The sequence below is a fragment of the Fusarium mangiferae genome, assembly GCF_900044065.1.
Source record: "Fusarium mangiferae strain MRC7560 genome assembly, contig: FMAN_scaffold001, whole genome shotgun sequence".
Taxonomy (NCBI): Eukaryota; Fungi; Ascomycota; class Sordariomycetes; order Hypocreales; family Nectriaceae; genus Fusarium; species Fusarium mangiferae.
In genome coordinates this window covers 1,012,700-1,037,718 of record NW_024573921.1, presented here as the reverse complement: position 1 = coordinate 1,037,718, position 25,019 = coordinate 1,012,700, and the positions used below count along the sequence as shown (strand labels likewise).

The 25,019-nt window shown below is 48.8% G+C and overlaps 4 protein-coding genes across 4 annotated transcripts; 2 read left to right on the top strand and 2 right to left on the bottom strand.

The window, feature by feature from the left end:
- Window positions 1–6,897: 6,897 nt before the first annotated feature.
- FMAN_00847 (uncharacterized protein) lies at window positions 6,898–11,823 on the top strand (the record flags this gene model as incomplete). The annotated part of the gene is made up of 3 exons (XM_041828120.1): window positions 6,898–7,127; window positions 7,471–7,692; window positions 7,773–11,823. 3 exons carry the CDS (start codon window positions 6,898–6,900, stop codon window positions 11,821–11,823), a joined length of 4,503 nt encoding a protein of 1,500 aa, XP_041676180.1.
- Window positions 11,824–12,850: 1,027 nt separating this feature from the next.
- FMAN_00846 (uncharacterized protein) lies at window positions 12,851–13,372 on the bottom strand (the record flags this gene model as incomplete). The annotated part of the gene is made up of 1 exon (XM_041828109.1): window positions 12,851–13,372. One exon carries the CDS (start codon window positions 13,370–13,372, stop codon window positions 12,851–12,853), a length of 522 nt encoding a protein of 173 aa, XP_041676179.1.
- Window positions 13,373–13,985: 613 nt separating this feature from the next.
- Window positions 13,986–16,767, top strand: FMAN_00845 (uncharacterized protein; the record flags this gene model as incomplete). Its single annotated transcript, XM_041828098.1, has 2 exons — window positions 13,986–15,666; window positions 15,716–16,767. The coding sequence occupies 2 exons, from the start codon at window positions 13,986–13,988 to the stop codon at window positions 16,765–16,767; spliced, it is 2,733 nt and encodes a 910-aa protein (XP_041676178.1).
- Window positions 16,768–18,165: 1,398 nt separating this feature from the next.
- On the bottom strand, window positions 18,166–19,044 carry FMAN_00844 (uncharacterized protein; the record flags this gene model as incomplete). Its single annotated transcript, XM_041828087.1, has 2 exons — window positions 18,166–18,425; window positions 18,636–19,044. 2 exons carry the CDS (start codon window positions 19,042–19,044, stop codon window positions 18,166–18,168), a joined length of 669 nt encoding a protein of 222 aa, XP_041676177.1.
- Window positions 19,045–25,019: the final 5,975 nt, after the last annotated feature.

Genomic DNA, 25,019 nt, shown 5'->3' with positions numbered 1-25,019 from the left:
TTACCTGCAACGCGATATACAAACAAACAGCCAAAGGGTGTTTGACGGGGAAAACCCGAGGATGATCAAGTGGGGTACTTAGGTCAAGATGGTGAAGTGGGATGCTTTGGACAGTGATGACAGTTAACGGTGGCGATAGGCGGGTGGGAAAGGGGACGGCGATCTTTTATGTTCTAATGAAGATTCGAACGATCAGGCTGCAATGGAAGACATGGCATGTGAGAAAAGGCTATTGAGCTTCCATGATTTGTTCCAACCCAACCCAACTTACCAACCAATACCCAAGCCAAAAAGCCAGACCAACCTGATGGATGGGACTAGCAGCTCCGAACTTGGAACACCAAAGCTTCTGACTACCAGTAAAACACGAGGTCACCGGATCATGACGTCGCACATGCGTATGCACGTCAGCCCCCACCTCCAATATTCAGTCATCTACAAGAAACCAGATTTCGCGATTGTGATGGGCAGGGGCTGAAAGATGCATGTTGAGTACATAGGTAGGCCTGGAATCCAACCAGTCATGTGTGTAATTTTCAGCACAGCCTACGTTCTGGACCCCTGGACCCTGAATAAATGGAATGGATAGAGAGAAAACCTTGGTGCCAAACGGCAGGGCTGAGTTGTTCTGGTTGGGTTGCGGAAGCCCCCATAGAATCTTGGCGGTAGATTGGTAACGGGGAATGCCATTGTGTTTGTGTCGACGAACAAAGATATTCACTCAGGTTGTGTTCAGGTTGTGTTCAGGTTGTGTGTGTGTCAAGGACATGACCGAGGTAGCGCGAATCGCAGATGAGCTTACTGTCTTTTGACAACGGATATCATATTTTAGTCAATGAAACATTGGAGTGGTTTCAAATGACAGAGTTGTCTACCAGTACGGCAGTTCAACCTTCCAGAGGCCGGTGCCAAGGCCCGGATCGGAAGCTAGAGACTCGGAGCGAGTGGGTCCGAAACGCCGACTCACGGTCATAAAAGCCGTTACAGTTTCGGAGTCACAACACTTTTGTGAGGTTTCTTCAACGTCTCGCTTAACGAATTCAAGTCCTCATCTGACGTATCCGTAGAACTTTAGTTAGATACTCACCCTGGCAATCACCACCTCCACCGCCTCCTGAAACCAACATGTGCACTACCTAGAAACCCCTGAACTTCGGCAAGTCATCAGGGGTGATGAGACCCTGGGGTGCATTCTGACATGACAGGATTGTTCTGATCGCCAGGGTCGAGGCGATCGCTAGACAGGATCTAGGAGCAGGAAAATTTAGACTTTAGAAGATAATATTAAAATAAACTTAGTAAAGAGTCCCTCAAACTTAGACTAGATTATCTACATCTTTTTGTCGCTCAGGAAGGATTAAGGTCCTGGGCTTTCTAGCATTCCCTGGGGTAAACTATTTGCTGGGATTGGTGGTAAAATGCTCAAGGAAACTAGTCTACTGATAACCCTATTCCCAAGGCTCCGCCACTTCGTTCTGCCGTGGGCCTGTTGTTGGTCTTTATGGCGAATTGGTATACATATGTAGTACATAGTAGATTATCAGCCGGTACGGAAACGGTTCAACAGGGGTTTACTAGTACGGATACAGTGGAAATATATCAATGTAGGGTGGTTGAGCGGAATAATTCGAACTGTAGCAAGATGGAAATAATATTACTGACACAGGTCAAGACTCAAGGCTTTGCCTATTAGCAGTCCCAGCCTTCGGGTCTATCCAAGAGTATACCCAACAGCACTGAACTGGTTGAAGGCAACTTCTGGCATTTTGTACTGGAAATCCATGCCTCGCTAATATCCTCAGTTGAGTCATCTACAGAGTCCGAAAAAGTAAACAAGCTTCCGACAAACACCTGGGCCAACACATCCGGTGTCAGAACATCCGTCTTGTCAGCTGCTAGGCTCGTGCGTTGGGGGGGGGGGGAACCCGAAACAATTATTGTCTTCTATCTAGCACCTGACTTGGTCGTTCGCTGTTGCAGGTTGACCCGCCTAGCTCGTTTCTATCCTCAATGGAGTTCATGCCTCTCTTTCTTGTGCTATCGATTGAATTATGAGGGCCGAACATCCGAAACGATTTACACATATTTGTAGTAGCTTGATGATCTATCGATATGAGACTCTGTGAATAGCAAGTTCCTTCTTAAAACAAGCTTTTTGGAGTTGTAACAGTCTCATAATCCCATAATATAGTCATCATCTCTAGCAAGAAAACTTAGGGTTCTTATTATAAGAAATAAAAACACTTGAGTAAGTTCCATATATTTTGGTAAATCTTTCATCACAAGTTTTATTACCTACCGAGGCCAAGCTCCTTAGGAAGCTGAAAGGTCAAGATGGTCTGGATTCAATACCAGACACGAGCATATAGACTACTCACATGACCTGGGTGGGAAATACGCTCTTCACCTAACTATGCGTGGTATCGTGCTGAACGTACGGTGACTTGCTCCCGGATGATTGACTACTCTAAGGTGTCTGAATTCGAGCCCGAATAGTTACAACACGCTCCAACTTATCATGTGTACCTATGTGTACATTTACAAAAAACCGAAAGGACGATAAGACAATATCCAACCTTGCCACCGAAATACTCTACATGACTAGATGGATAAATTCCTGGTTCCCAGCGGAATCGGCGTGTATTTCCTCAACCCTACCCTATAACAATGGAATCAGTGAAGCATGGGAATCACAAGGATATGTGGATCTAGGCATTAAAAACAAAAGGCAGTTTGCAAAGAGAAAGGACACCAGGGCAATGCAATACGAAGAATTGGCATAAAAACAGTCCTATGTTGCGGGCGGGATCATGATGATCGAAATCACCGGTTTACAAGGTATGAGAGTAGTGGGGAGTATCCATCACCTAACTAGCCTGTGTACTGTGCTGCCATGGTCTCCGAAGCATACGTAGTATGCATAATTAAAGGAGTTCGGCACTGGTAACACAGTTTTTAGATCCATGGAAGTCCTGAGCTGTCCAATCCGTAATGAACAAATGAGGACTCTTATCACTTTTTCAAATCACACCGCTTTTGCCGACACTGCCCAGTTTTAGGTACTACCTTATGTATCTACCTAAGGTAAGTATTTGCATAATTTTGTACGGCCCATAATGAAGGAATAGCTTTTAGATCCTGCATATTAATAGTTTATTCAAACGGGTTATTCCCTTTCTATGTATCTAGGCGCTTCTGATAACCCAACAATTTACCATTCTCTCCCGTCCTCCAGTGACCAACCTTGTCATTTCATACAATGGGGCTATCTGTACGTTGGTTTCGGGGAATTGAGCCAGGGGAGGAACCGGATTTATGAAGAAGTCGGTGTCTTTTCGCGAGAAAAGCCATTATTCAGGATGAATCTTGGCCCAAAATTCAACTGTGCCTTGCTTCGTAGATCGGATAGGTACCAACGACATGGTTCAGGGGGGACGACATAGGTGCTTCCAAGCCTCATCTGGCTGTCTTGCCTTCCATACATACATGACAATTGCGCGATAAACCAGCCACACGGAATGATTTCGATCTTCGAGTTGAGGGATCCCCTGCAGCGAGGGCTCGGGGACTGTCTCAGTCCCTAAAGCTGCAAGGAGTGTTGTACTGGTATGAGTTGAAGATATTTCTTATGGAATGACACCGAAAGCCAAGACGAACTGTTCTTCCTCTCCTGTATGCGCCTCGTTCGTCTTGGATGTGATACCTTCGGGGTGGCTTGCAGTAAATCTGTCAGATGGCTGTTGTGTTTGCCTTGAATACGCGCTGAAGTGTGGGTGGCTGGCCATACCAAACATTGGACAAATGAAGGCAGATAGCTAAGAATAATTTCAAGTCCCCATTGTTACAAGCTGCGCTAGCCCGAGGCGCCTTACGTTTCTCCTTGAGATCCCAAACAGAGCCGGCATGATTCACTCCTTGGTAAGAAGAGATCGATCCGAGGCTTGCTTTATCTCACCCGCCAAGCAGTTTGGTCAGTGCTTCTTATTATTTGGCGGGCGGTTAACGCTTGTGGTGCTGACAGGGTTCTAATAAGACGGACGAGTGATAACAGTTGGATCCTCGGAATCCGGACCACTTGAGATGGCCAGATTGTACCTGCATAACGCAGATAGAATGGATATCGACTGAGGGTGGGACACGTGCATCCGTGCTTTTTAATTGACCATACCTTCTGTTTTTGGACATATCAGAGCATAAGCGAGACGTGTAGTGATTGACGACAAGTTGTGAAACGTGCAGGGCAACCACTTGCGAAAATACTCTGTATGACGATCAACAGCCAACAACGATATTTGCCATTAGTATATGTAGGTATCAACATCCTGAGGTGGAACCTGGTGGTTCTCAGCTCATTCACTCCATTCACTCCACTCCATCCAGAACATGGTCCCATCTTTTCTTTTCCTAGCTTTTCCAGGCTGTGTGTATTTTACCGAGGACCCAATGCACCTCAGAAATCTTCCGGCCGCCTACCCTTCATGACCAGACCAGAATGGTTAGGCTCAACTACCCTTCGCTGGAATCCCTGGAATGGGTTGTTTGACCGTGCTGTATCCGGTAAAGTGCTGCGAATCATTGGGAGCTAGGATCAGACGTGACATAGCCACTGCGGCTCTGATTGGAACACCCGTCACTGAGGCTTCTAGGGGCCCTTGCCCTTGTGATTGCTTTAGACAAGAGCCCACTTAACTCAAGGCCACTGACAGAATGTAATGGGCTTTTGAGGGATAGGTCTGTAATGATTCCAGAATACAACACGTTAACAAAGATACCTAGTAGTAAGAGGTTATGTCAAGTATGTGAACAAATATAGCAGCCACGCTAGTTGAGACCATATAGTGTCACACGATTAAACGACAAAACGAACGGATTTCAAATTGAAGAGCGACCCTAAGCCCTGAGATCCCATCAAGAACTTGCGGCTATAGTGCCGAGTCTAGGTAGGTTTGAACTTTGAATAGGTATGTAGGCAAACCTCTCGAGCTCCCTCGCATCCGGGATTCTGGAACCCCAATCCCTTGAGGAGAGCTTACATACAATAAGAAACCCCTGGCTGAACTGCCGCGTGAACCTAAGCTTTGGCACTAAATCGTAACGTTATTGTCCACGGGACGGGAGAGTAAAATCTCACAACGTCCCGCCGTCCGTGTCAGTTTGCGTACCAGTCGTGTTGCAGTCTGAACCAACTATTTTGAGCTTTTGCTATGGAAGGTGGCTAGGTAATTTGGGTTCTAGATCTTCGAAGCCCACGTTTCAAATGAAATGTTGGACTTGTTTGGTTTTAGACTGACCTCCACCAGAGTCTCTGCTCTGAAGCATCATGACGATGGAACAAACAAATATAGAAATTATTCCCCATGGCAGCCGCCGCTCTTTATCAATGGAACTGAGCCGAGTCCAATAATTGAACCCTGACACAATCTACTGGACTGGCATCATCCACAACCATAAAGTGGACGCTTGGGTGGCGTCTTCTAGTGAGGTACGATTGTCGATTTCGAGTGGGCAGGGCGGAAGCCTCGCGTGCTTCGTTTGCTATTAGTGGCTTTTACCTAGCGGGGGAGCCGGCGAGTCACCCCTAAGTTACCACACTGATTCTCTTTATGCGGCATGCATCGAAACATCCATTTGCATATGGTGGCAATATCTACTTGTGTTCGTGCTGCAGAAACAGCTAGTTAAATACCCGACATATCCAGCATCTAGGTATGATACCTATGTATGTATGATAAGCGCCTTGAGTTTTGTGTACGTAGAGTCTGTGCAAGGTGCAAGGTGCAAGGTGCAAGGCCATCCAGCATCTTGTGTTAAGGTAAAGGGGTCCCTTGATCCTTGCAAGCGTCTCCAAGGATATGTAGTCCTCAGGGTCGGAGGCTACTCCGTGCACCTGGCCAAAGCCTTGAGAAATGGGTGAACGACTCCGTCGTGTCAGTATCAGTGGCGCCGGACGTTGGCTTACCTGACTCGATTTTGCGTGTAGTAGAGACATGAGTAGCTACTCAAATTGAACGAAAATATGCTAAGTTAGAGTGAACGGCGTGTAGCTGGTGCTAAGCTTTGTTAGGTGCCTCTCATAGGTAAGACTCTCAGGTCACTGATTCAAGTAAGCCGATAATCACGACCGTTTCCCGCGGTTTTTCCCGCCCCCCTTTCCATATTAGGATTTACGAGGGGCGGCATCTCACTTTTCGTCGATAGTAGGCCATCAAATCAGCAAATTTCCCCCTCAAATCATTTCTCAATATTCATTAGTACCCGTACCTCCTTTTACCTCTTCGCACTACCCGGTTCCCTTGCTTTCTTTCTTGTTAATAGTAATTATTGGAACGCGCCGACGCATACACGTTCGAGCGAGTACCGCATTCGCTTGTCAATTTGCTTGCCCGGCCAGTCTCTCTCCGCAAACGACACTTCCCTGCCGGCAGCCGCCATCGCTCCATTCCCAAGGCAAGGTGTATTGTCTCGTTGTACAGGGCAGCCCGGCATCCGCCTTTTTTTTTTTTTTTGCAGCTCTTGCGACGACTTTCCAGGCTTCCCAGTCGTTCGCTTCGAATCTCTACCACGTCTCCCCAGTTAAACGACACTCCACACCTACCGAAAACTCTCTTACTACCAGTTGTATTATACCCGTATCCATCCTCTGCTGCCGTTTTCTTGTCCTGTTCTTCATACTAGACGCTACTGTACCGTCTCACGCTGGCTTGTACTCCGCTGTAACGCGGTTACAGCTGCATGTAACGTTGGGGCTCGGACTGTTCCCACCGCAGCAACCGGCATCTCGAAACGCCTCACTTACCTCACATCAGCACTTCGCACCTTGTACAATACGCTGCGATACCTGCGACCCATTGGCTGATGCCTTCCGGTGCATGACACCGCAAGGGAGCCCAGTGCACCATGCCACAGTTTGCGCTCCAGAGTGCAGAAGCTTCTGCTGCCTCTACTGCCTCCAGATCCAACTCCATCACCACTCCAGTAGAAGCGACTTCATCATCCGATCAAAACCTCCTGAGCAGGGCTCGATCTCCCTACGAAGTCCCCGTTGACGATAGTCCTACGGTTGGTCGCATCATTCGTCCGAGTCCAAGTGTCCCATCCCTTGGTCCATTGTCCTTGTCGAGTCCACGGTAAGCAATAATGTACCTGTGTGCAGCAAATTCATCCCAACTCCAAGCTATCTCTGGTTGCTTGCTCTTCTTGGGTCATCTCCACACACCCCCCTGGCCATCTGCCCCGGGCTTCTTCTTGGCCCCCTTCTGTCTCTCACAATCTCTCCCCTCCACACTTCTTTACTACTTGGCCGTTCTTTTAACCAGCGATTATCTTTCTTACTCGCCCCGGGTTGAACGTTGTGCGAGGTCTCCATTGTACTTCGTGCTATCACCATTCCTTCCCCCCCAACCCGGGATCACATTGCGCTCTGCTGTGGAACCTTTCGATGCGCCACCTCTAACACACTGCGATCTCTAGATCCCCACGACCAGCTATCTCAAGTCCGCTCGCGACCTCCGCCAACTTCCCTTACGGACAAGCAAGTCCCAGTCCGCGAACCGCCGCTTTCCCGACTCGGTTTACCCCAACGCCGACACATCGAGCTAATCAAGAACTTGAGAACAAATCGAGTCTTGTTAAGCAGACCTCATTCTACAGCGATTCCTCAGACGAAGGATCCCCAGAACCTCACAGCCCTAGGTTTGTCTATTATAAGTGGTTATTGGGCGCAATCACCACGACTATCCAGGCGTTGCCGCTGTAAACTGACATTCTAATAGACAGGGCTATGCAGGCAGTACGAATGTTTTGCGAACCGTTTCCGAGCCCATAACTTCAAAGCCTGTTCCAGGCTTCGACTCAGCTAAAAAACCGGCCATGGCGGGTCCGGTGTCTGCAGCCCAGGCTGAAGCTTCGAAAGGAGTCGCACGGAATTCGTCTATTGACTCGGCGATTTCAGCAATATCCAGCAAATCAGGCACAACTGGGAGTCAAGATGGTCCACATGGACCTTCAGAGATTGCTCATCTTATTAAGACAGCAGGCAGCCCCGAGACCCTTATCCAGTACTTGCTGAAAGAGAAGCACTCCCAGTCACAGCAGAACAGCCAGTTATGGCGCCTAGTGGACAAGCAACGGGCCATGATTCTCGGCCTTAACAAGGACTTGGAAAGGGCTTTGAAGGATAAGGAAAAGTACAGGAAGAAGCTAAAAGAAGTCATTTCACTTTCCTCTGCTTCGGTATCACCTCAAGAGAATACCCAAGAAGCTATTGAAGTGCCTGTGCCTTCGCTTCCACGAGTTGATATTGAACGAGCTAAGGAACAAACCACACCAGAGTCACCAGTCCTCGAAGCAGAAAGTCCTCGAAATTCACCAATCGATATTACCATGGCGCCTTATCCCATTACTCCTCCAGCAGATCAGCTCAGCGCACCACATTCAGCTGTGGGCGAACTCTTGAACCCTGCACATGCTATGCCCAAACCGCAAGACCACGCTTTAGACAAGTACGATCACGAGGCTGAAGAACGGGCCGCTGAGGAGGCAAGGAAGGAGAAGGTCGATGAGCCTCTGAAAGAGATTCCCTACAATGTCGCCATCCCTCCATCACGTAGCCTCCCCAGTGAACCGCCCAAAATGCCACCGCCAAAGCCACCGGTAAACCACCTTCCTACAGTCGCGGTTCTCGAGGCTACTCCTCAACCTGACGAAGGACTATCCAAGTTTCCGGTGCCACCACCGAGGAAGCCACCTCCAGCACCCCTGAAGTTGAAGCAAGAAATGAGGACGCAGCTGAGCCCATCTCCAGAGGATGGAGAGACTGAGTCCGATTTTGATGATATACTGGAAGTTGATGAAATTGTTCACGATCGACGGGGTCGGCGAAGAACCCGGGAAGAAGACGATCGAGACCGAGAGATTATTGCTTTCAAGGAGGCAGCTGCGCGCAGTGCATCTAAAAAGAGCAAGTCAAGCAAGTCCAGTCAACCTGGATCTCCGATTCAAGTGCCCCAGGCCCCTGCACCGGAGCTCGCTACAGCCTCACTTGGTGAAATGCTCAGCGCCACAAAGACAAGGGAAATCCCTGCGCCATTGTTAAGTCCCGGTCTCCCTGCAAGCCCTCGGCCTTCAAACTTCAGCTCGCCGCCTTTGTCCCCAAGGTCGATGAATTTTCAGGCTGCGCCATTGTCCCCACGACCACCTCGTCAACCAATTCCATTACCACCCAACACCCCTTTAGCAACTCCGGCCCCAACACCAGCTCGAGCAGCTGGCAAAAGCATCGTCTCTGAAGATACTTCGGTATCGCAGAAAAGTCGCACCGGACAGCAAGAACCCATCAGCCACCCTGATCAACCATCCATCAGAATGTCTAGCCCTAGCGAGCGTACAGAAGTCTTCAAAGGCCTGGTCACAGAGGAGTATCCAGATCTTCTGCTCCCGCCGAATGCTCTGCCATCTATTAAAATTGCAGTTGCATCATCACGCATGAAACCATCTCGAGCAAGTATGATGTCTCTCACACAACTCGAAGAAGACCCAGTGTTTACTCTCGCTATCATCTCGCGATCGGACAATGGCGAGCTTTGGAGAGTGGAGAAAGACTTGGCCTCGTTAACAAAACTTGATCAAAGGCTCAAGCAATGTACATCCTACACAGTCAGAGCTCCAGAACGTTCGCTGTTCAGCGGTCATGCGCCGGCCAAACTCGATGCCCGTAGGACGGTCCTGGAGCAGTTCATGGATGACATTTTAGATATTCCTTTTGACACGAAAACAGCTGTCGAACTTTGCAAATATTTGTCAACTCATGTTCTCCCACCAAATCTAGACGACTCGGTATCAATTGGTGATTCGAGCTCTGAGATGAATGGCAACAAGATCGGGCCCGACGGGCGACCTTGTCGCAGTGGATATCTAACAAAGAAAGGTAAGAATTTCGGTGGTTGGAAAGCAAGGTATTTCGTTCTCAACGGGCCTCTACTCAAGTACTTTGAAGTGCCTGGAGGTGCGCACTTGGGCACAATTAAGCTACAGGGGGCGCAGATTGGCAAGCAGAATCAGAATAACGACAACCAGTCACCAGTGCATGTAGCAAACGGTGATGACTTGGACAACCAATTTCGTCATGCTTTCCTTATCCTGGAACCGAAGAAGAAGGACACGAGCAGCCACTTCAGACATGTTCTTTGTGCCGAAAGTGATAAGGAACGGGATCTCTGGGTGGATGCTCTCCTCCAATGGGTTGATTATCGTGATCCTGAAGATTCTGAACCTCCACCATCCCGGGGTGGGCCTGTCCAGGATCGCCAAACACAAGGTACAGCCACAGGCACAGAGCGTCCTTTGGCAGGCAAGGTTCGAAAACCCCCTGGGAAGCCATACCACCATCCCTCGGATTCGGATACACTGGTTGGCGTCCGATACGATTCCACTCAAGCAGGAGATGCCCCTCAAGTTTCAGGGCCTGCTCGACCCAAGACTTCAGGTGGCATGCCTGACCAACATCACAGCCATGGATTTGAGACCTTTTCCTCATCTCAGAGTAAGATCATTTCTGGACCCAAGGGTCCACAGCCTATATCCGACTTGGGTGCTTGGGGAAACAAACCGAACTATGGCCCGACGCCTGATGAAAAGAAACAGAGGAAGCGAAGTTTCTTTGGGTTTGGACCCAAGACTAGGTCTTCATCAGAGGGTCAAGATTCCTTGTTTGGTGGTAGTGAGGTTGGTGTGAATGCAACCCCACCACAGAACTCTTATCAAGGTCCTGTGAGACAAGCCTTTGGGGCATCGCTGGCAGAAGCTGTTCGATTTTGTTCTCCTACAGATGTCAATGTACCGCTCCCTGCCGTCGTTTACAGATGCATCCAGTATTTGGATTCCAAGAATGCTGTGCTTGAGGAAGGAATCTTTCGGCTCAGTGGATCCAACGTGGTTATTAAGCAACTTCGAGAACGGTTCAATGTCGAAGGGGACATCAATTTGTTGACTGACCGTCAATATTATGACATTCATGCTGTGGCCTCGCTACTGAAACTGTATTTGCGAGAACTACCGACAACAATACTGACAAGAGATCTGCACATGGAGTTCTTAACAACGATGGAGATCGTGGACCATGCCGAAAAGATGACTGCTTTGGGTGAGCTGGTTCACCGTCTCCCTCAAGCTAATGCCACCCTCCTCAAGTATCTGATTGGCTTCCTGATCAAGATTATCAACAATGCGGACATGAATAAGATGACTGTTCGCAACGTTGGCATTGTCTTTTCGCCAACCTTAAACATACCTGCACCAGTCTTCGCAATGTTCCTCCAAAATTACGAGGGAATCTTCGGCGTCGATCCTGAGGTTTATGAGCTTCCTTCACCTGTTTCTGAACCCGAGTTGCAGCGCTTTGAAGCACCGCCGCGATTCGATCTACCTGCTCGCCCATCAACGTCTGGTAGCTCATCTCCTCACGGGCAGATGCGGAAGGATAATGTTCGAGAACTACAGCGATCTACTCCGACTCCTCCGCTTCTCGTCAACAATGCTCCAGTGCGAGCCTCGCCTCCTTCAAGTGCTACTAGGCCTGGTTACGAATCTCCAGCTGGTGCTTACGATATTGGGTACCGTCCACCTTCAGCCAACGAAGGACGTGGTGCCTACGACCGACGTTTCTTGCAAGCGTCACACGAGGATCTCGCCAGCGCCTCCGCAGCATACGATCAAAGCTTTGTACCCAGCAACAGACGCCGTGAGAGTGCCATCTTCATGGGTGGCATGATGGGTCCCCACCATCAGGGATCCAAGAGTCGCTTGCGAGAAGAAACGCGATTCTAAACTGTACACGTGCTTGGTTTTTCATGTGTTTTGCTATTGCTACATACCCACTCGTTTCAACATGCGATGATACCATACATACCATACCATATTATTTCATAACGACCTACACTATTAATACCTTGCATCTCGGAGTTTGATCAATGGCCATTTGAGGAGGAATACTGTTGTTTTGGATTGACTGAAACTATGAGGAGATTGAGCGCTGTCACAAATTGCTCAAGAGAAGACCAGGGTTAGGGACATATGCTGATATAGCCCATGGAAACGTCAGTGAAGAACTTCAATGACTGTAATTGGAGTGAATGTCATTGATCTGATCTTGATGATGGGCGAGGCTGCTTTCTACTTAGCATGGCGTTGTGGATAGTTTTTTAGTCAAGACGATCCCGACATAGTCCAGACCTGAAAGAATTGGCTTGTCGTAGTTCTTCTTGTCTTGTGAGAAATACTCGAATTCATTCTGTGATTTTGTTGCCCAGCTGTCTATTCGAATGCGTTTTCGGCTTTTGCAACACACCCATTGCTGGTGCACTGCTGATTCCAAGTCGAGGCCCAAGCGTGATCTTGGTCTCATCGCCCGAGAGCTATTATGCAGACGATGCTATGTTCTGGTAGATGTGCTACCCACCTGGATTGAGGGAGATTTTTCTAATATTGTGACAACTAAGGATTGATGGTCCTGAGACACTTTTGATATTATGTCATGCCTCAGTATTCTTTTGGGCCCTTTCCCTGCGAGTTCAATGGTTACCTAGTCAGCCCTCAGGGAGCAAGAAAATATCAGACCTTGATACAAGGTGTTGAAATAAGCTTAGCAGAAGGTATAATAAACTTATCCTAAACGTATACTGAATTTGTACTAAGCTAAGGTAGCTAAGCCTTTTTGCCATTCAGGATCGACTTCCTGGGTTTTCTTTCCTTCTCTATCCAGCCAGGCTTTTCAATCGCAGACCTTCTTCATAAATATAAGTCATGGGGTGCAAGGCCAAACAGCGACATGTGTGTGGTCAAGGCTATCCCGCCTCTATTGCATCTTGACAATATACTCGCCTACAAAAGGCATGATGAAGTCCTTCTTTCCCAAAGGCACACCCTCCTTCCTCAGAATAGCATAAGCCATTGACAGGTGGAAGTTGATATTAGGGACAGCAGCTCCCATAGCAAATGCTTTCCCGGGCAGATCCATTGTCCCCGCCGATGGCAATGCTGTCGGGGCAATCTCCTCTCCCTGCTGATTCACAATGTCTTTATCAGCCTTCCCAAGTAACTCTTCGGCCTTTTGAATACGCGAGTGCATATCCTGAAATGTGACGAGCTTGTCTTCAAACTCGACAGACTCCCTTCCAGAGAGCCGGGCGACTAATTTCTCAGCGAATCGAGTAGCTGCATGGACCTGGAAGCTCAACGGGTTCATGTCTTCGTGGAGCCGCGCATCTGGGAAGCTGGCTGCATTGCTATGCTTCTCCGCTTCGGTGAGAATATGATCTAGTGATGCTAGAGCTAGTTTGGCCTCGACAATAGTCGCATCGTAAAGCGTGAAAGTCATGGTTAAAGCCGTGGAAGAAGAGGATTGATATTTGAGAGATATGAGTCAAGGACAAGCAAACTGCGAAAGGGGAAGTGGAAACGAATGAGGGTCTACAAAAGCTAAAGCAGGTATAAATGCCTCGCTCTTCCTTTCTAGGATTTACGGTGAATTGTTGATCCAATAGACAGCCTAATGGGCCGGCAGGCAAGTGGATTGCCTACCTGCCTACCTACCTTATATAGAGCACTAGGGGTCATCCAATTCATGGTCCTATGCTGGTAGGACCTTGGATAAGGTATTTCTTTTCTTGCGACTCCTTTGTGAGTATTTTAGGATATACCGAAAAGTCTAGTTCGAGTCATGCAATATATACGCAACCGTTGCGATAGAGGAGTGAGCCCAATTGAGGCCAGATCGTTGTAACCTTTATATAAAATTTGATGTATCCGTACCTAGTTGAAGGCAATATGATGAAAGCAATCACACCAATGGCCCGGAGATATGGACAAAATGCTCCGACTTTTGCTGACTCATTCACAAACACTTCTCGGAAGCGTCGGAGTCGGCGATAACCTTCGCCGTCCTCATCCATCGCATCATCAAGACCGGCCTACAAAAGTAAGAAGCTCCGATGGAGCTCGATCCTCGTCTTGGCGCAACTGGCGATAGAGCCTCAGCATTAGCAAATTTCGGTGTGGAGGCAACGTCAAGACCATCGCCGGTCCATCATGTCCCTCATAGCAATAGTGCTCTGATACCAGTCCACGGCGTACAGGATGATCACAACAGTGCCGAGAACACCCCCAGCGCATCGACCGAAAATCGAGATACGCCACAACATCAAAGCCAACAGCTTCACGATGCCGAACACGACGGAGATGGAACCGATCCGAAGCGACCGAGGGCCTGTGAGGCATGTCGTGGGCTGAAGGTTCGCTGCGAACCGGATCCCAATGACGAGGGACCTTGTAAGAGGTGCCGGAAAGCTGGAAGGAATTGCGTCGTGACAATGCCAACACGAAAGCGCCAGAAGAAGACCGACAGCAGAGTGGCTGAGCTGGAAAAGAAAATCGATGCCTTGACAGCGAGCTTGCAAGCAAGAGCGGCACCTGGAGGAGGCCAGGCGCATACGCAAAACCAAGGTCACGGCTGGGGAGAGTCTCCTGGAAATGTTGCGCCTAAACCACCCAATGAATCAAACACAGCCACTTCTTCTCACAATAACATGAAATGGCGAACCCCCGGGCAAACCCCTGCATGGGGATCGTTTTCATCGGCACAATCTCCCATGCCGTTGATGCCGACCGTGGAACAAACAACAGATCGCGCATCCCCAGCCCAGTCCACGGCAGCACTAGCTACAGCAGCCACTGGGCAAAAGAGGAAGTTTACAGATGGCCGTGAAGGCTCATCTGAACAGCTTGCTACTGAGGAAACACCAGCCGAAGCTCTGGCGGCTTATCTCACAAGGGCAAAGGGTGGTGATATCGTAGACCGTGGTGTTATCACGATGGAGAAAGCTGTTGAGCTATTTGCTCGTTATAATGACCATATGATTTCACACCTGCCAGCTATTATCTTCCAACCTGGTTTCACGGCATCCGAGCTCAGAAAAACAAAACCTATACTGTTTCTGGCCATCATGGCAGTGGCCTCTGCTGAGTCCCCCACTCTCCAGAAGGTGCTTCAAAAAGAGATGAAGCTCACATTCGCCGAAAAGGTGATGCTTTCGGGCGAGAAAGGCTTAGAGCTAGTGCAAGCACTCAATGTAGCCGTGATCTGGTATTGGCCACCAGAACATTTTGAGGAGCTGAAGTTTTATCAGTTAGTCCACACGGCGGCTGTTATGGCCATCGATATTGGACTCGGCCAGAAATTGAAGCAGCGCCGTGGAATAGTCGTGCCTGATACCTGGCGTCCTAACCCAAGTACCGGACCAGGTGGCCAGAGCCGTCGATGGGCACCCCCTGATCCAACAAGCATAGAGAGTCGTCGTACATGGCTGACATGCTATTTCCTGGCAACCAATACTTCTATGGCCCTCCATCGACCGAATCTCATCCGATGGACCCCCTTCATGGAAGAGAGCCTTCATCTTTTGCAGTCGTCGCCAAACGCTGCGCCAACGGATGCTTACTTCTGCCACCTGGTCTGGACACATCACCTTTCCGAGCAAGTTAATGTGCAGTTCTCTCTCGATGACCCGACATTTGACGTCCATATCTCAGAAACGAGAACACAGCATATCCTCAAAGGCCTCGAAAAGGACCTGAAACGGTACAGAGAGAAGGTCCCCCCTGAGTTGCTACAACGTATGTACTTAGTAAACCAACAGCTGAAATCGTTCACTGACCAAATTAGCGACGCTTCTGATAAGTTTCGGCGTCCTCAATTTGTACATGCACGAGGTGGCCTTACAGGCTCGTACAAGCGAACCTCTGCGGCCTCCATTCTCAACAAGCTCTCTCCAGGAAGGGCTTGTAGGGGGGGATAGACTATCCCCAGCACATATCAGTGCTATATCCGTATGCCTCGGTTCTATCAAAGAAATGCTTGGCACATTTCTAGCCATGGACGTTTTCAGCATACGCTGCTTACCTGTGTTCAACTTTGTCCGGGTCGCATATGCCGTCGTTATGCTCATCAAGCTCTACTTCTCGGCCTCAGCCGCAGGCTCAGAGCTAGGCCGCGTTATTGATAAGGAAGATATGCAAGTCGGAAAGTATCTTGATAACCTGCTTGACAAATTCCGCGCAACTGCAGCGGAGGATAGTTGTCGCCCAGCAGCCAAGTTCCTTGTGGTACTTGTTATGCTTCGTAGCTGGTTTTATAGACAAGCTGAGTCGGAAGCCAAAGAATCGAAGCCACTTCCAACAGCTTCCGCGATAACACCATCTCCTTCGCAGGCACAACAGCAGCCTCCCCTACCTGCCAACGTTTCGGCACCACAACCTTCTGACCACGCATCTACGGCCAACACTCCACTCCAACTCCTTTCAGAAGTTGCTACCGGAGCAGGCTCCCGAAACCGTGACTCTTCAGCTAGCAGGCCTTCGATGGTTGGATGGGGCTCAAACATGCCGCAGCCTCCGCAGCCCTTCTTCCATGACACCCCCGATAACAATTCAAGCTCTACCGCCTCCATGCCCTACCACAACGAGCCATTCCCCGCAGATTTGGCTGCCGCAATGGCGCCCGCAATGCCATCACTACCCCCCACAGCGGATGGGATGGGCGGCTATAACTCTGGAGATCTTCTTGACTTTGCAGGCTGGGATCTGGAGGGCATGGGCATGGGCATGGGCTCGCAGGGGATGTGGGAAGATGGGATGCGTATTTTCCTCGAGGAGCCCTGGTTTAACACCATGTTCCAAGGCAACCCACCAGTTGGCAACAACGCCATGAACTTCTGATACCCTCCCATAAGCCACCCCCGCTGACAAAAATGGATATTGGTGGCTTATCTTTCACGTTGTCAGTTTAGATTTTGACTATATCTAAGCAGCCACGTCAGACCTGGTTTTCTGCACGAGTACTCCTCATGGAGCAAAAAGAAAACGCCTGAGCTGAAGGCTAGGCATCAAAATCAACCAGCCTAAGATCAGCTGAACCTACACTAAACTTGCCTTAATCTTTTCGTCACCCATGATAGACGTCTGGAGTTTTCTTGCCCCACTCAAGTACTCAATCGAAATGCCCGGATGTTTGTGTCTCGAACAGTCGGCTCACGGAACGCACCCCCCGGTATGCATGTGGGCTGCAGCTTCAAATGTATGTTTTTTAGGTGCATTGGCGCCAGTATAGATTTGCATGTACTCGAAGCGGTGTGAGCGTTACTTGTCGGTTGTCTGTGAGAAGAGAGAATTTACTGAAACATTATTCACATGCTTTTTAGCTGGGAGTCTGGACTATGTATTAATGAGATTATGGATCGTCAATCGCAGACTTCTAATAAAGCTGGAGACATAAGTTCTACTAAATGGAGGATTTCGATGCATGTATTTGACCGTATTGGCCTTCTACGAAATCTTGTACCTAAATGATCTTGCGGTTTAACAAGCTTGCTCAAGTCACGAATCCTTCGGAAGGACGGTCTGATGATAAGACCAGTTCCATTCATTCTAGCTGTGGTCTATCACACCATTGGCACTGAACGCCCCGGCTATCATTTGCTTCCAGTTCCATGATCCCATTCTCTTGGGTCCCGGCACATGGCGGTAAAGCATCACCGTGTCCCTCGATGTTCCTATGCTCCGAAGCGTCGATAGTCCCTATCCTCTTCGCGCACCATTTCCACCAGGTTCCTAGTTACAAATATTGGCATTCCTGTACTCATAAAACGAAGCCATAACGCCAACAACTGATCAAGTTCAAATATTCCCTATGCTCGCTCTTGTCGTGATTTTATAATTCGAAGTCTCCCCTCCCACCGTCCTTCAATGTCTTGTTTCAAGGTAACCTGTTACCGCTCCTTTGTACGCCTTTGAGTGTTTGATACAGCTCTGCATGTTTTGTGACCAGTTTCGCATTTTCCATAGATCCCGCTAGAAAAGTTCATTGCAAAACACCAAAAGTATAAAACAAATTAAAAGCCATGTTTTCAGCAACAGATCTCCTTCAAGGGATAATTGCTGAAAACGGCAAATCATGTCAGGAACAAAATTGCGCAATGCAGCTGGAACTTAGAAGAAAGCATAGGCTATTAGGAGCGCCGGACAACTGTGGCAAGGTGGGCGAATCATCATTGTTGGTGTCATCATCGTCGTCGTTATCATCTTTTGAGTGAACATGTATCTGAGGCGTGGATGCTTTCAGTCCATGTAGAAATCACCCTTCAAAATTCTCTCCTGAAAGGCATCAGGCTTTGGTCTTTCAGGCTGTCTCGGCGGCTGCTTGACAGAAGAAGCCTGGACAGGAGGCTGCGGCATCTCAGAAACAGATTTCGCGCGGTCGTGAATGGAGCCCCGGGGTGGGGAGGAGGAGGCGAGCGAGAAGGAAGCCCGAGGAGCACCGATGACGGAACTCTCGGCACGAGATCTAAGCTGCTCGGACCAGTTGAAACCCTGCTGGTCTGGGCGCGAAATATAATTGTCAGATGTGGCTCTTGGATTTTTGGTGTTGCTTGCCTGTGTGACAGAAGAAGCGAGGCTGGGGCGACGTCCAGCAGACAAAGCTGCCGCAAGGCTGGACCCTTGACTGGGGGAGCCAACAAGCGACGCCTTCCGACCACTTGGGACGGGGCGCCCGTTTTGAGAAGTAGGAGGAGAGGATGGGCTATTACCATTTCCAGGGCTTCCATTTGGGCGAATGTTGCGCATGTTGGAAGTGCCAAAGCTCATTCGTCGAACGAATGGTGTTGTGGGTGCAGTCTTGGAGTACATGTCGTCATCTTCAATGGCACTCTCATCAATAGAATCCGAGTTGTTGGAGTTTGTCGACATGCTGCCTCGACGAATGAAAGAGGTGTTTGTGGGCGAAGTGCCCGATAGACCAAGTGTGGTCACGGAGAGACGTCGACGACTAGTGTCGACTGGACCCGAGGACTGATTTGGCAAGCCGTTGCTGTTGGGAACCGAGTTGCCTCTTTGAAAGAGATTGGTCAATGCAGCCTGGGTGATTGATCCTCGTCTGTTGCGTGTGTACATTTCGGCGTTGGTATTATTGTTGGGGGGTACTGTGTCTGTGGACATGATGGGCGACTAAAAACGACAGCAGTCGCCGATAGTTATAGTTTTGAAGATGTTGTGATATGGGGAGATATGCGAGGTAATGGCGCCAGAGTGGTTCGAGAATGGCAGCAACAGCGTTTCACGTGAATTTGATGGTGGGGTGGTGTTTAGAGAATTGTGGGCTGCCGAGAGCGTTTTCTAAGAGGCGAACAATCCTAAAAATGAGAACAAAGAAGTCGCGATAGATCGAGTAAAGGGGGGAAGAAAGAGAAGAACAAAGAGTTTAGAAAACCGAGATGGGAAACGGGGGAACCGAGGGTTGATAAGGCCGGACAGTGATGGGTTGGTGAAGAGGACGAAATGGGGTCAAATCAACTCTAAAACAGGGGAGAAGAGACAGCTGGTTAGCGATGAGAGATCGCCGTTGCCGGTTTGGGTAAAAGGCAACCTTTAGGTCAACGTTGGAGGGGAAATCGGCAGTCAGCGGCAACTTGAGAATCGAGCGAGACCGGCGCAACATCCATGCCCAAGGTCTCAGCATCAATCAGTGTTAGTCTAGCTACTAACTCAGGCCAGAATGAAATCGAGAGCCGTCCGTCAGTGAAGAGTCAAGACCAGGATCTGAGGCGGACGGTAGCATTCAAGAATCGACCAGGGGCCTTTGGTTCGTGGAACACTTTGGTAGGCAGGCTAGTAGGTAGGTAGGTATGTATGTATGTATGCTCGTTTGTCGAGCTGACGCCGGTACATGCAGTCGCGGCTAGCTTCAAGGTTGTTCTGTAATGGGGGGGGTTTCAGTGACGGATGAGACCTCTACTAGAAAAGATGGGGCAAAATGAAGGGAAATGGCTGCAGCGCGTAGATTGAGCCCGGGGGCCGAGTGACGTAGTCGCTGCAGAGTGGAGTTTCCCGCCGGAATCGGGATCAGGGTTGGTCAAGCTGTTCAAGGATGCCTGGGGCAAATCTGCGTCGTGGGGCACTAGGTACCTAACCAGCACTGTACAAATGCTCAAGGGTTCATTATGGAGGGTGTCCTCTCTCGAAAGAAATGGAGAATGCCCTGGGGTTGAACCCTTGTCTCTTGTCGCTTACCCAGTTCTGGATCTGAACTTCTGAACATGAGGCTAATGGGCTTATTTCGGTCTGGGGTATCTGCCCGGTCACTAATCCTGCTACCTATGATCTCTTGGGCTCCCACGTAGCTGTCAGTTGGACTCGAACTTCGTAACTCGGAGATCTCGTTTGTGTAACAGTCGGTTGCATGGGCGGTGCTCTTTTCATCTATCACTGCTGATAGACTGCCGAAGCCCATATCGGCAAGATCTGATTGCATCAGAAGTAGAACATAGCGTACCCAAGCGGACTGGTGTTGAGAAGCTGTTGGTGAATTTTCTTGGCTATAGAACCGAGGAATGATGATCTGTCCTTGTGCAATATTTCGTTGAGGGCGGATGCGTTGAGGTACATCGTAGTTTTTCAGTCAGCAATCTAAGGGACCTGTGAGACAGAGTACCTCCTCGATCACCCATCCCGGTTCAACATTCTCGTCTACTGATGATCCATGCCAGACATTTCATTTCCAAGAAGTAGGCTGCGATGTCAGAGGCTCTCTCGGGGTTGGATCAAGCGTTTAGAGCTGTCAGGGCACGTCCTAAAAGGGCAATGAAGCAGAAATGGAAGGGGAGACACCACTGGTAGGTTTAACCGCTCTTCTTGATATAGCCGACGAACTTCGTAGCTTGAGCCGTAGTAGCGTAGGTATTAGCAGTTTCACAGTTGCGTGTTTGCCTATTTTCAGGTTGAGGGCAAGTGAAAGGTGCATGGCATTCACGAACGTTTCATATTGTCCAGTCAAGATGACTCACAAAGAGGAACCAATACCTTATCTCCCCTTTTTATCATCATGCTTTGATAGGTAGTTAACTATAGGTACGATTATCGCAGGTACTGTCTCTCTGGGTTTGATACTTTCTCCTCGGTTGACGAACGGAAACAAGACCTTTCCATGCTCTCCTCTACTTACCTCGCGTAGAACACACATGACACATGGTCCTGTTCTCCTTTTCCCATCAACATCTATCTATGAACACGCCAACTCTTATACATGCCCATTTTCTTCTGGTGGCCGGACAGCATGGCCAAATTCCACATTGGGCTTCGACCTCTCGCATGTAGTTTTCACCTCTTATAGCAGGCCCTGGCAATGCGCCCCACTGGTCCCTGTTCCCCACGGTATCTGCGGCTTCACACAGCCCATTGTTAGCGCCGTTTGGTTGACTGCGGAGAAAACGGGTGCAAAGGGACCTCCCCAGTAAGCCAATCTTATCTCGAAAGGGCGCCTCGTAAGGCACCTTAGAACATCCGCAACGGAAAGCGATCCCAGCGCATCCCGTCTACGTCACAAATGGATACGTACTGTGGAATGCTTGCCATTTTGCGGGGTAGGTACTAAGTTCTCTGTAACGAAAAGGCAACAACCAACTGAGACAAACTTTCAAGCATTTTATCGCAGGGATTGCGACTCTGCCTCACAGGCACAGTTCAACAGCGGCAACAGAGATGGAGGAGATGTGACGATTCTGTAGGAGGATCAGAGGTTTCTCTCGGTCTCACACTTTCGCGCCAGCTTATCTCGACTTTCTGCTACAGCACGAAGCACCGACAGACGACCGAGCCAACGAGAACTTGTCATAGGTCGCCCACCAACTACCAACTGTATGCCTTATTTTGTGCCAAACTGAGCAAGGTGTCCAGAAATATAATGACAGTCCAGCAAGCGAAACTATTGGGCGTTGCTAGCCTCTTTGTCATCAGACAAGCCCATATGCTTACTGCTAGCACAGCAACGCCATCAGTAAACAGTTTGGTAGGAGGGGGGATTGAATGCGATGATAAGATACCGACGACGTAACTGTAATGTGCATACGAAACACCGTAATCTTCATTAGCTTAGCTTTGGTGCTGTAAAGGCCCCCCCGCGCGCCCAGAACTCTTGAACATGTTGACAGTTTGACTCGACCTCATGTCCAATCCAATTTCAGCTGTGGGCAGCCCATCACACCTCAGTTTCCCCCTTGACATGACTCTTGTCAAAACCTTGCATCACACACGGCCTGGTCCATGCTTTTAGCGTCGAGCATCTTAGATCAAGTGATGCTCCTGTCTGGTGTTATCTCAAGCTTCAACAGCGATCAGCATCGCTCGGGGATTTGGGCGCTATGAAGCGATGGCACACGGTGGGTGGCAGAGTCGTCATCACCATGCCATATCCATATTCCGGCATTTATTAGCAATGCTTGCAGCAACCTTTTCAACTCGTTTGCGTTTTGGGACTTCATGTTGGCAGGCATGCCTGTCGCTGTTCAAAGTACAGCCCATCGTGTTACTTTTTAGAGGCATTCCACATGCTTGTGTCTACGTGACCTCTTGTCTTTTTTTTTAATATGCTTTCATGGTCATTTCTTCCACAGGGGAATCCATAGACGGACGGCGACTGTTAGCCTTTGGACTTCCCCAAATGCCACGTTATTTAGGAGGTCTGAACTCCGACTAAACACGCACGGTTAAGTTCACTACCTGGAAGCTAAAAACAGCGTAACGGGGCCCTGGTCCGCTGTTTAATGTCTAAAGCAAACCTCCAGATAGCCAATCATGAACCGGGAATACTACCCCGCGTCCACCCACATGCTCCCGAGACCGGCTCACGGCATCCTCGGCCGCTGAGGTGCATTGGTGTCCTTGGCTTTGGCTTCGACTTCGACAGCTTGTCTGTCTTTTTGAGCTTTTGATCATGTTTCCTCAACCCCTTTACACCTTCTTTGTGTCTTATGTGCTCGATGCAACTCACCCAACACTACCTGGCCAGTGTCGAGTGTCACCACGCCTTGTCTCTTGGTTAATGACGATCAGTTGGCCTATACTCGTTGAGGGATGGTCTGTTGCTCCTGATATACACCGTCCGAAGTGGCAGTTTTGTGGACTTGTTGAATTGATAGCAGCCATCTATAGACAAAAATTTCATGTATGGAATCGCATTGTCTGGAATCCAAGACCAGGAATCAGAGGGATGAGGTTGGGTCTTGGCCATCACACCACCAAGAGATTGGCGAACTTGGTGGCGGCCATAGCCACCTGTGGGTGCATAGATAGCGTCAAAGAGGGGATGCAAAGCTAGGAAGTTATCCACGATGCCACGGCTTGCAGCCCACAGCCGAACAATGGGTTTGCTGCACTGTAATACACACTAGCTCGATGGTAGGTCTGTCCCTGATGGTGGGTGGGGGACAAAATCATCAGCGTCAAGCCCACCCATGTTCTTGAAGGTCTGGACCTTGGTGAGCATGTCGATCTGATTCGAGCCATCCAATGGATATCCTCGCCAGAAAACACTACATAACAGAATGATTATGTGCTTCACTTACTGGAATCTGCTGTTCCCTCACCCATCTCCTGTCTCATCCCCATTCCTCGCTCTTTTCTCACCTTTAATCGAAATCCCCTCCTCTTTGTCTCCTGTCTTTGAATCATACGGCTCAACCTTTTGTCTTGCATATCGTATTTGTGTCTATTCTTCTAATCTTCCCATTATTTTCTACTCGCCTTCAGTATTCTCCGCTCTGTTGTTATTCACCGCCGTTGTTCCCACTCCCACCTTATCTTAACTTGTTCCCCACGCTCCGTGCATTTCTTTCGTCCTTCTTCTCACCTTGTCTTCGGCCCTCCCTCGCCTATTACGCGCATCGAATATGACCTGAACTCCGCCGCCGGTCAATCGGCCCGCTCCCCATCAGCAATGCACCTCCTCCTTTTGTTCCCTTGACAGCATGAATGGTTCTCGATTTGCAGTCGACCGCCGCTCTTTCGTAGAAACACCACTCCTTTGCAACTCATTCCAGCACCATCGTTCGCATTTGTAACTCTTCAGCCATTTTACAACTCACCACGGAGAAGCTCATGAAAGAAAACAACCGTGTAAGTGGCTGCTGTCACTAACCGATGTAGACCCTCCCGTTACCTCAACCCTGTGACGCAGCCCTTGGTCATCTCCAGGGCATGAGAAGCACGATATTCCTACCGAAACTTGCATGATATGATGAAGAAAAAAGGTCAAACTGGTATGACTTTGAGGGTGTTGCTGTAGGGTGACAGCACTCACAAATTGTAGATCCTCTCGGAACGAGCTACACGTAGCAACATACTACCCTACATGGAGTTGGAGAATATATGGAGGGGAGGATTTTTGTTTGCAGGCCAGGTTCAACATGGAGGTTAGCCTTTTGTAAATAGGGACTCCGCTGATCCCTCATGAAAGCGAATCCTGTGTAGTCATCAAGGCTCCAAGACAAGCAATGAGAAGATCTTTCCAAGCCAGTGCTCTCACTCGATGAACTGCAATGCAACCAACTTGATGCACCAGAATTGAACAAAATAATAAGAGTTACAACTATAAGTGCTATAGAGTGGAAATAGATTCATCTTTGAAAAAATGTGTGATGATGATATTTTTATTGTGATCGTCTTTCATAGCATATAGTTAAGCATATGAACATCATTGCATGTCTATGATATCAATCTTGAGATTAGCATCATGTATAGGTGGAATATCCAATATTTGACTGTAGTCCTTGGTATATTTGAAGGCCGATAGAAGGCTGAAGCTTTCTGTTTGTCACTTGCTACTGGTGCTTCATGGAAGACAGATTTGCCCAGTTCCTGTTCTTCAGACAAGAGACTCGATGCTCATACCATGTCTGATTCAAGAACGTCGATGCTCTAATATCATGCAATACATGTCTCTGAATGCGATCTGCTTTAACCGTATCATTATCGCCAATAAGGACTTTAGTCTACTATAGTGCTGCGGCATTACTACATAAATCATTCGATGCATTTGCATCTCAGTATCGCTAAAAGGAGTCGTCATGCCTACTACCCAATATTTCTGTCGTCAAACATAATCTTTCTTCCTAATAAGAAGGGCTTGATTCACTGCGATT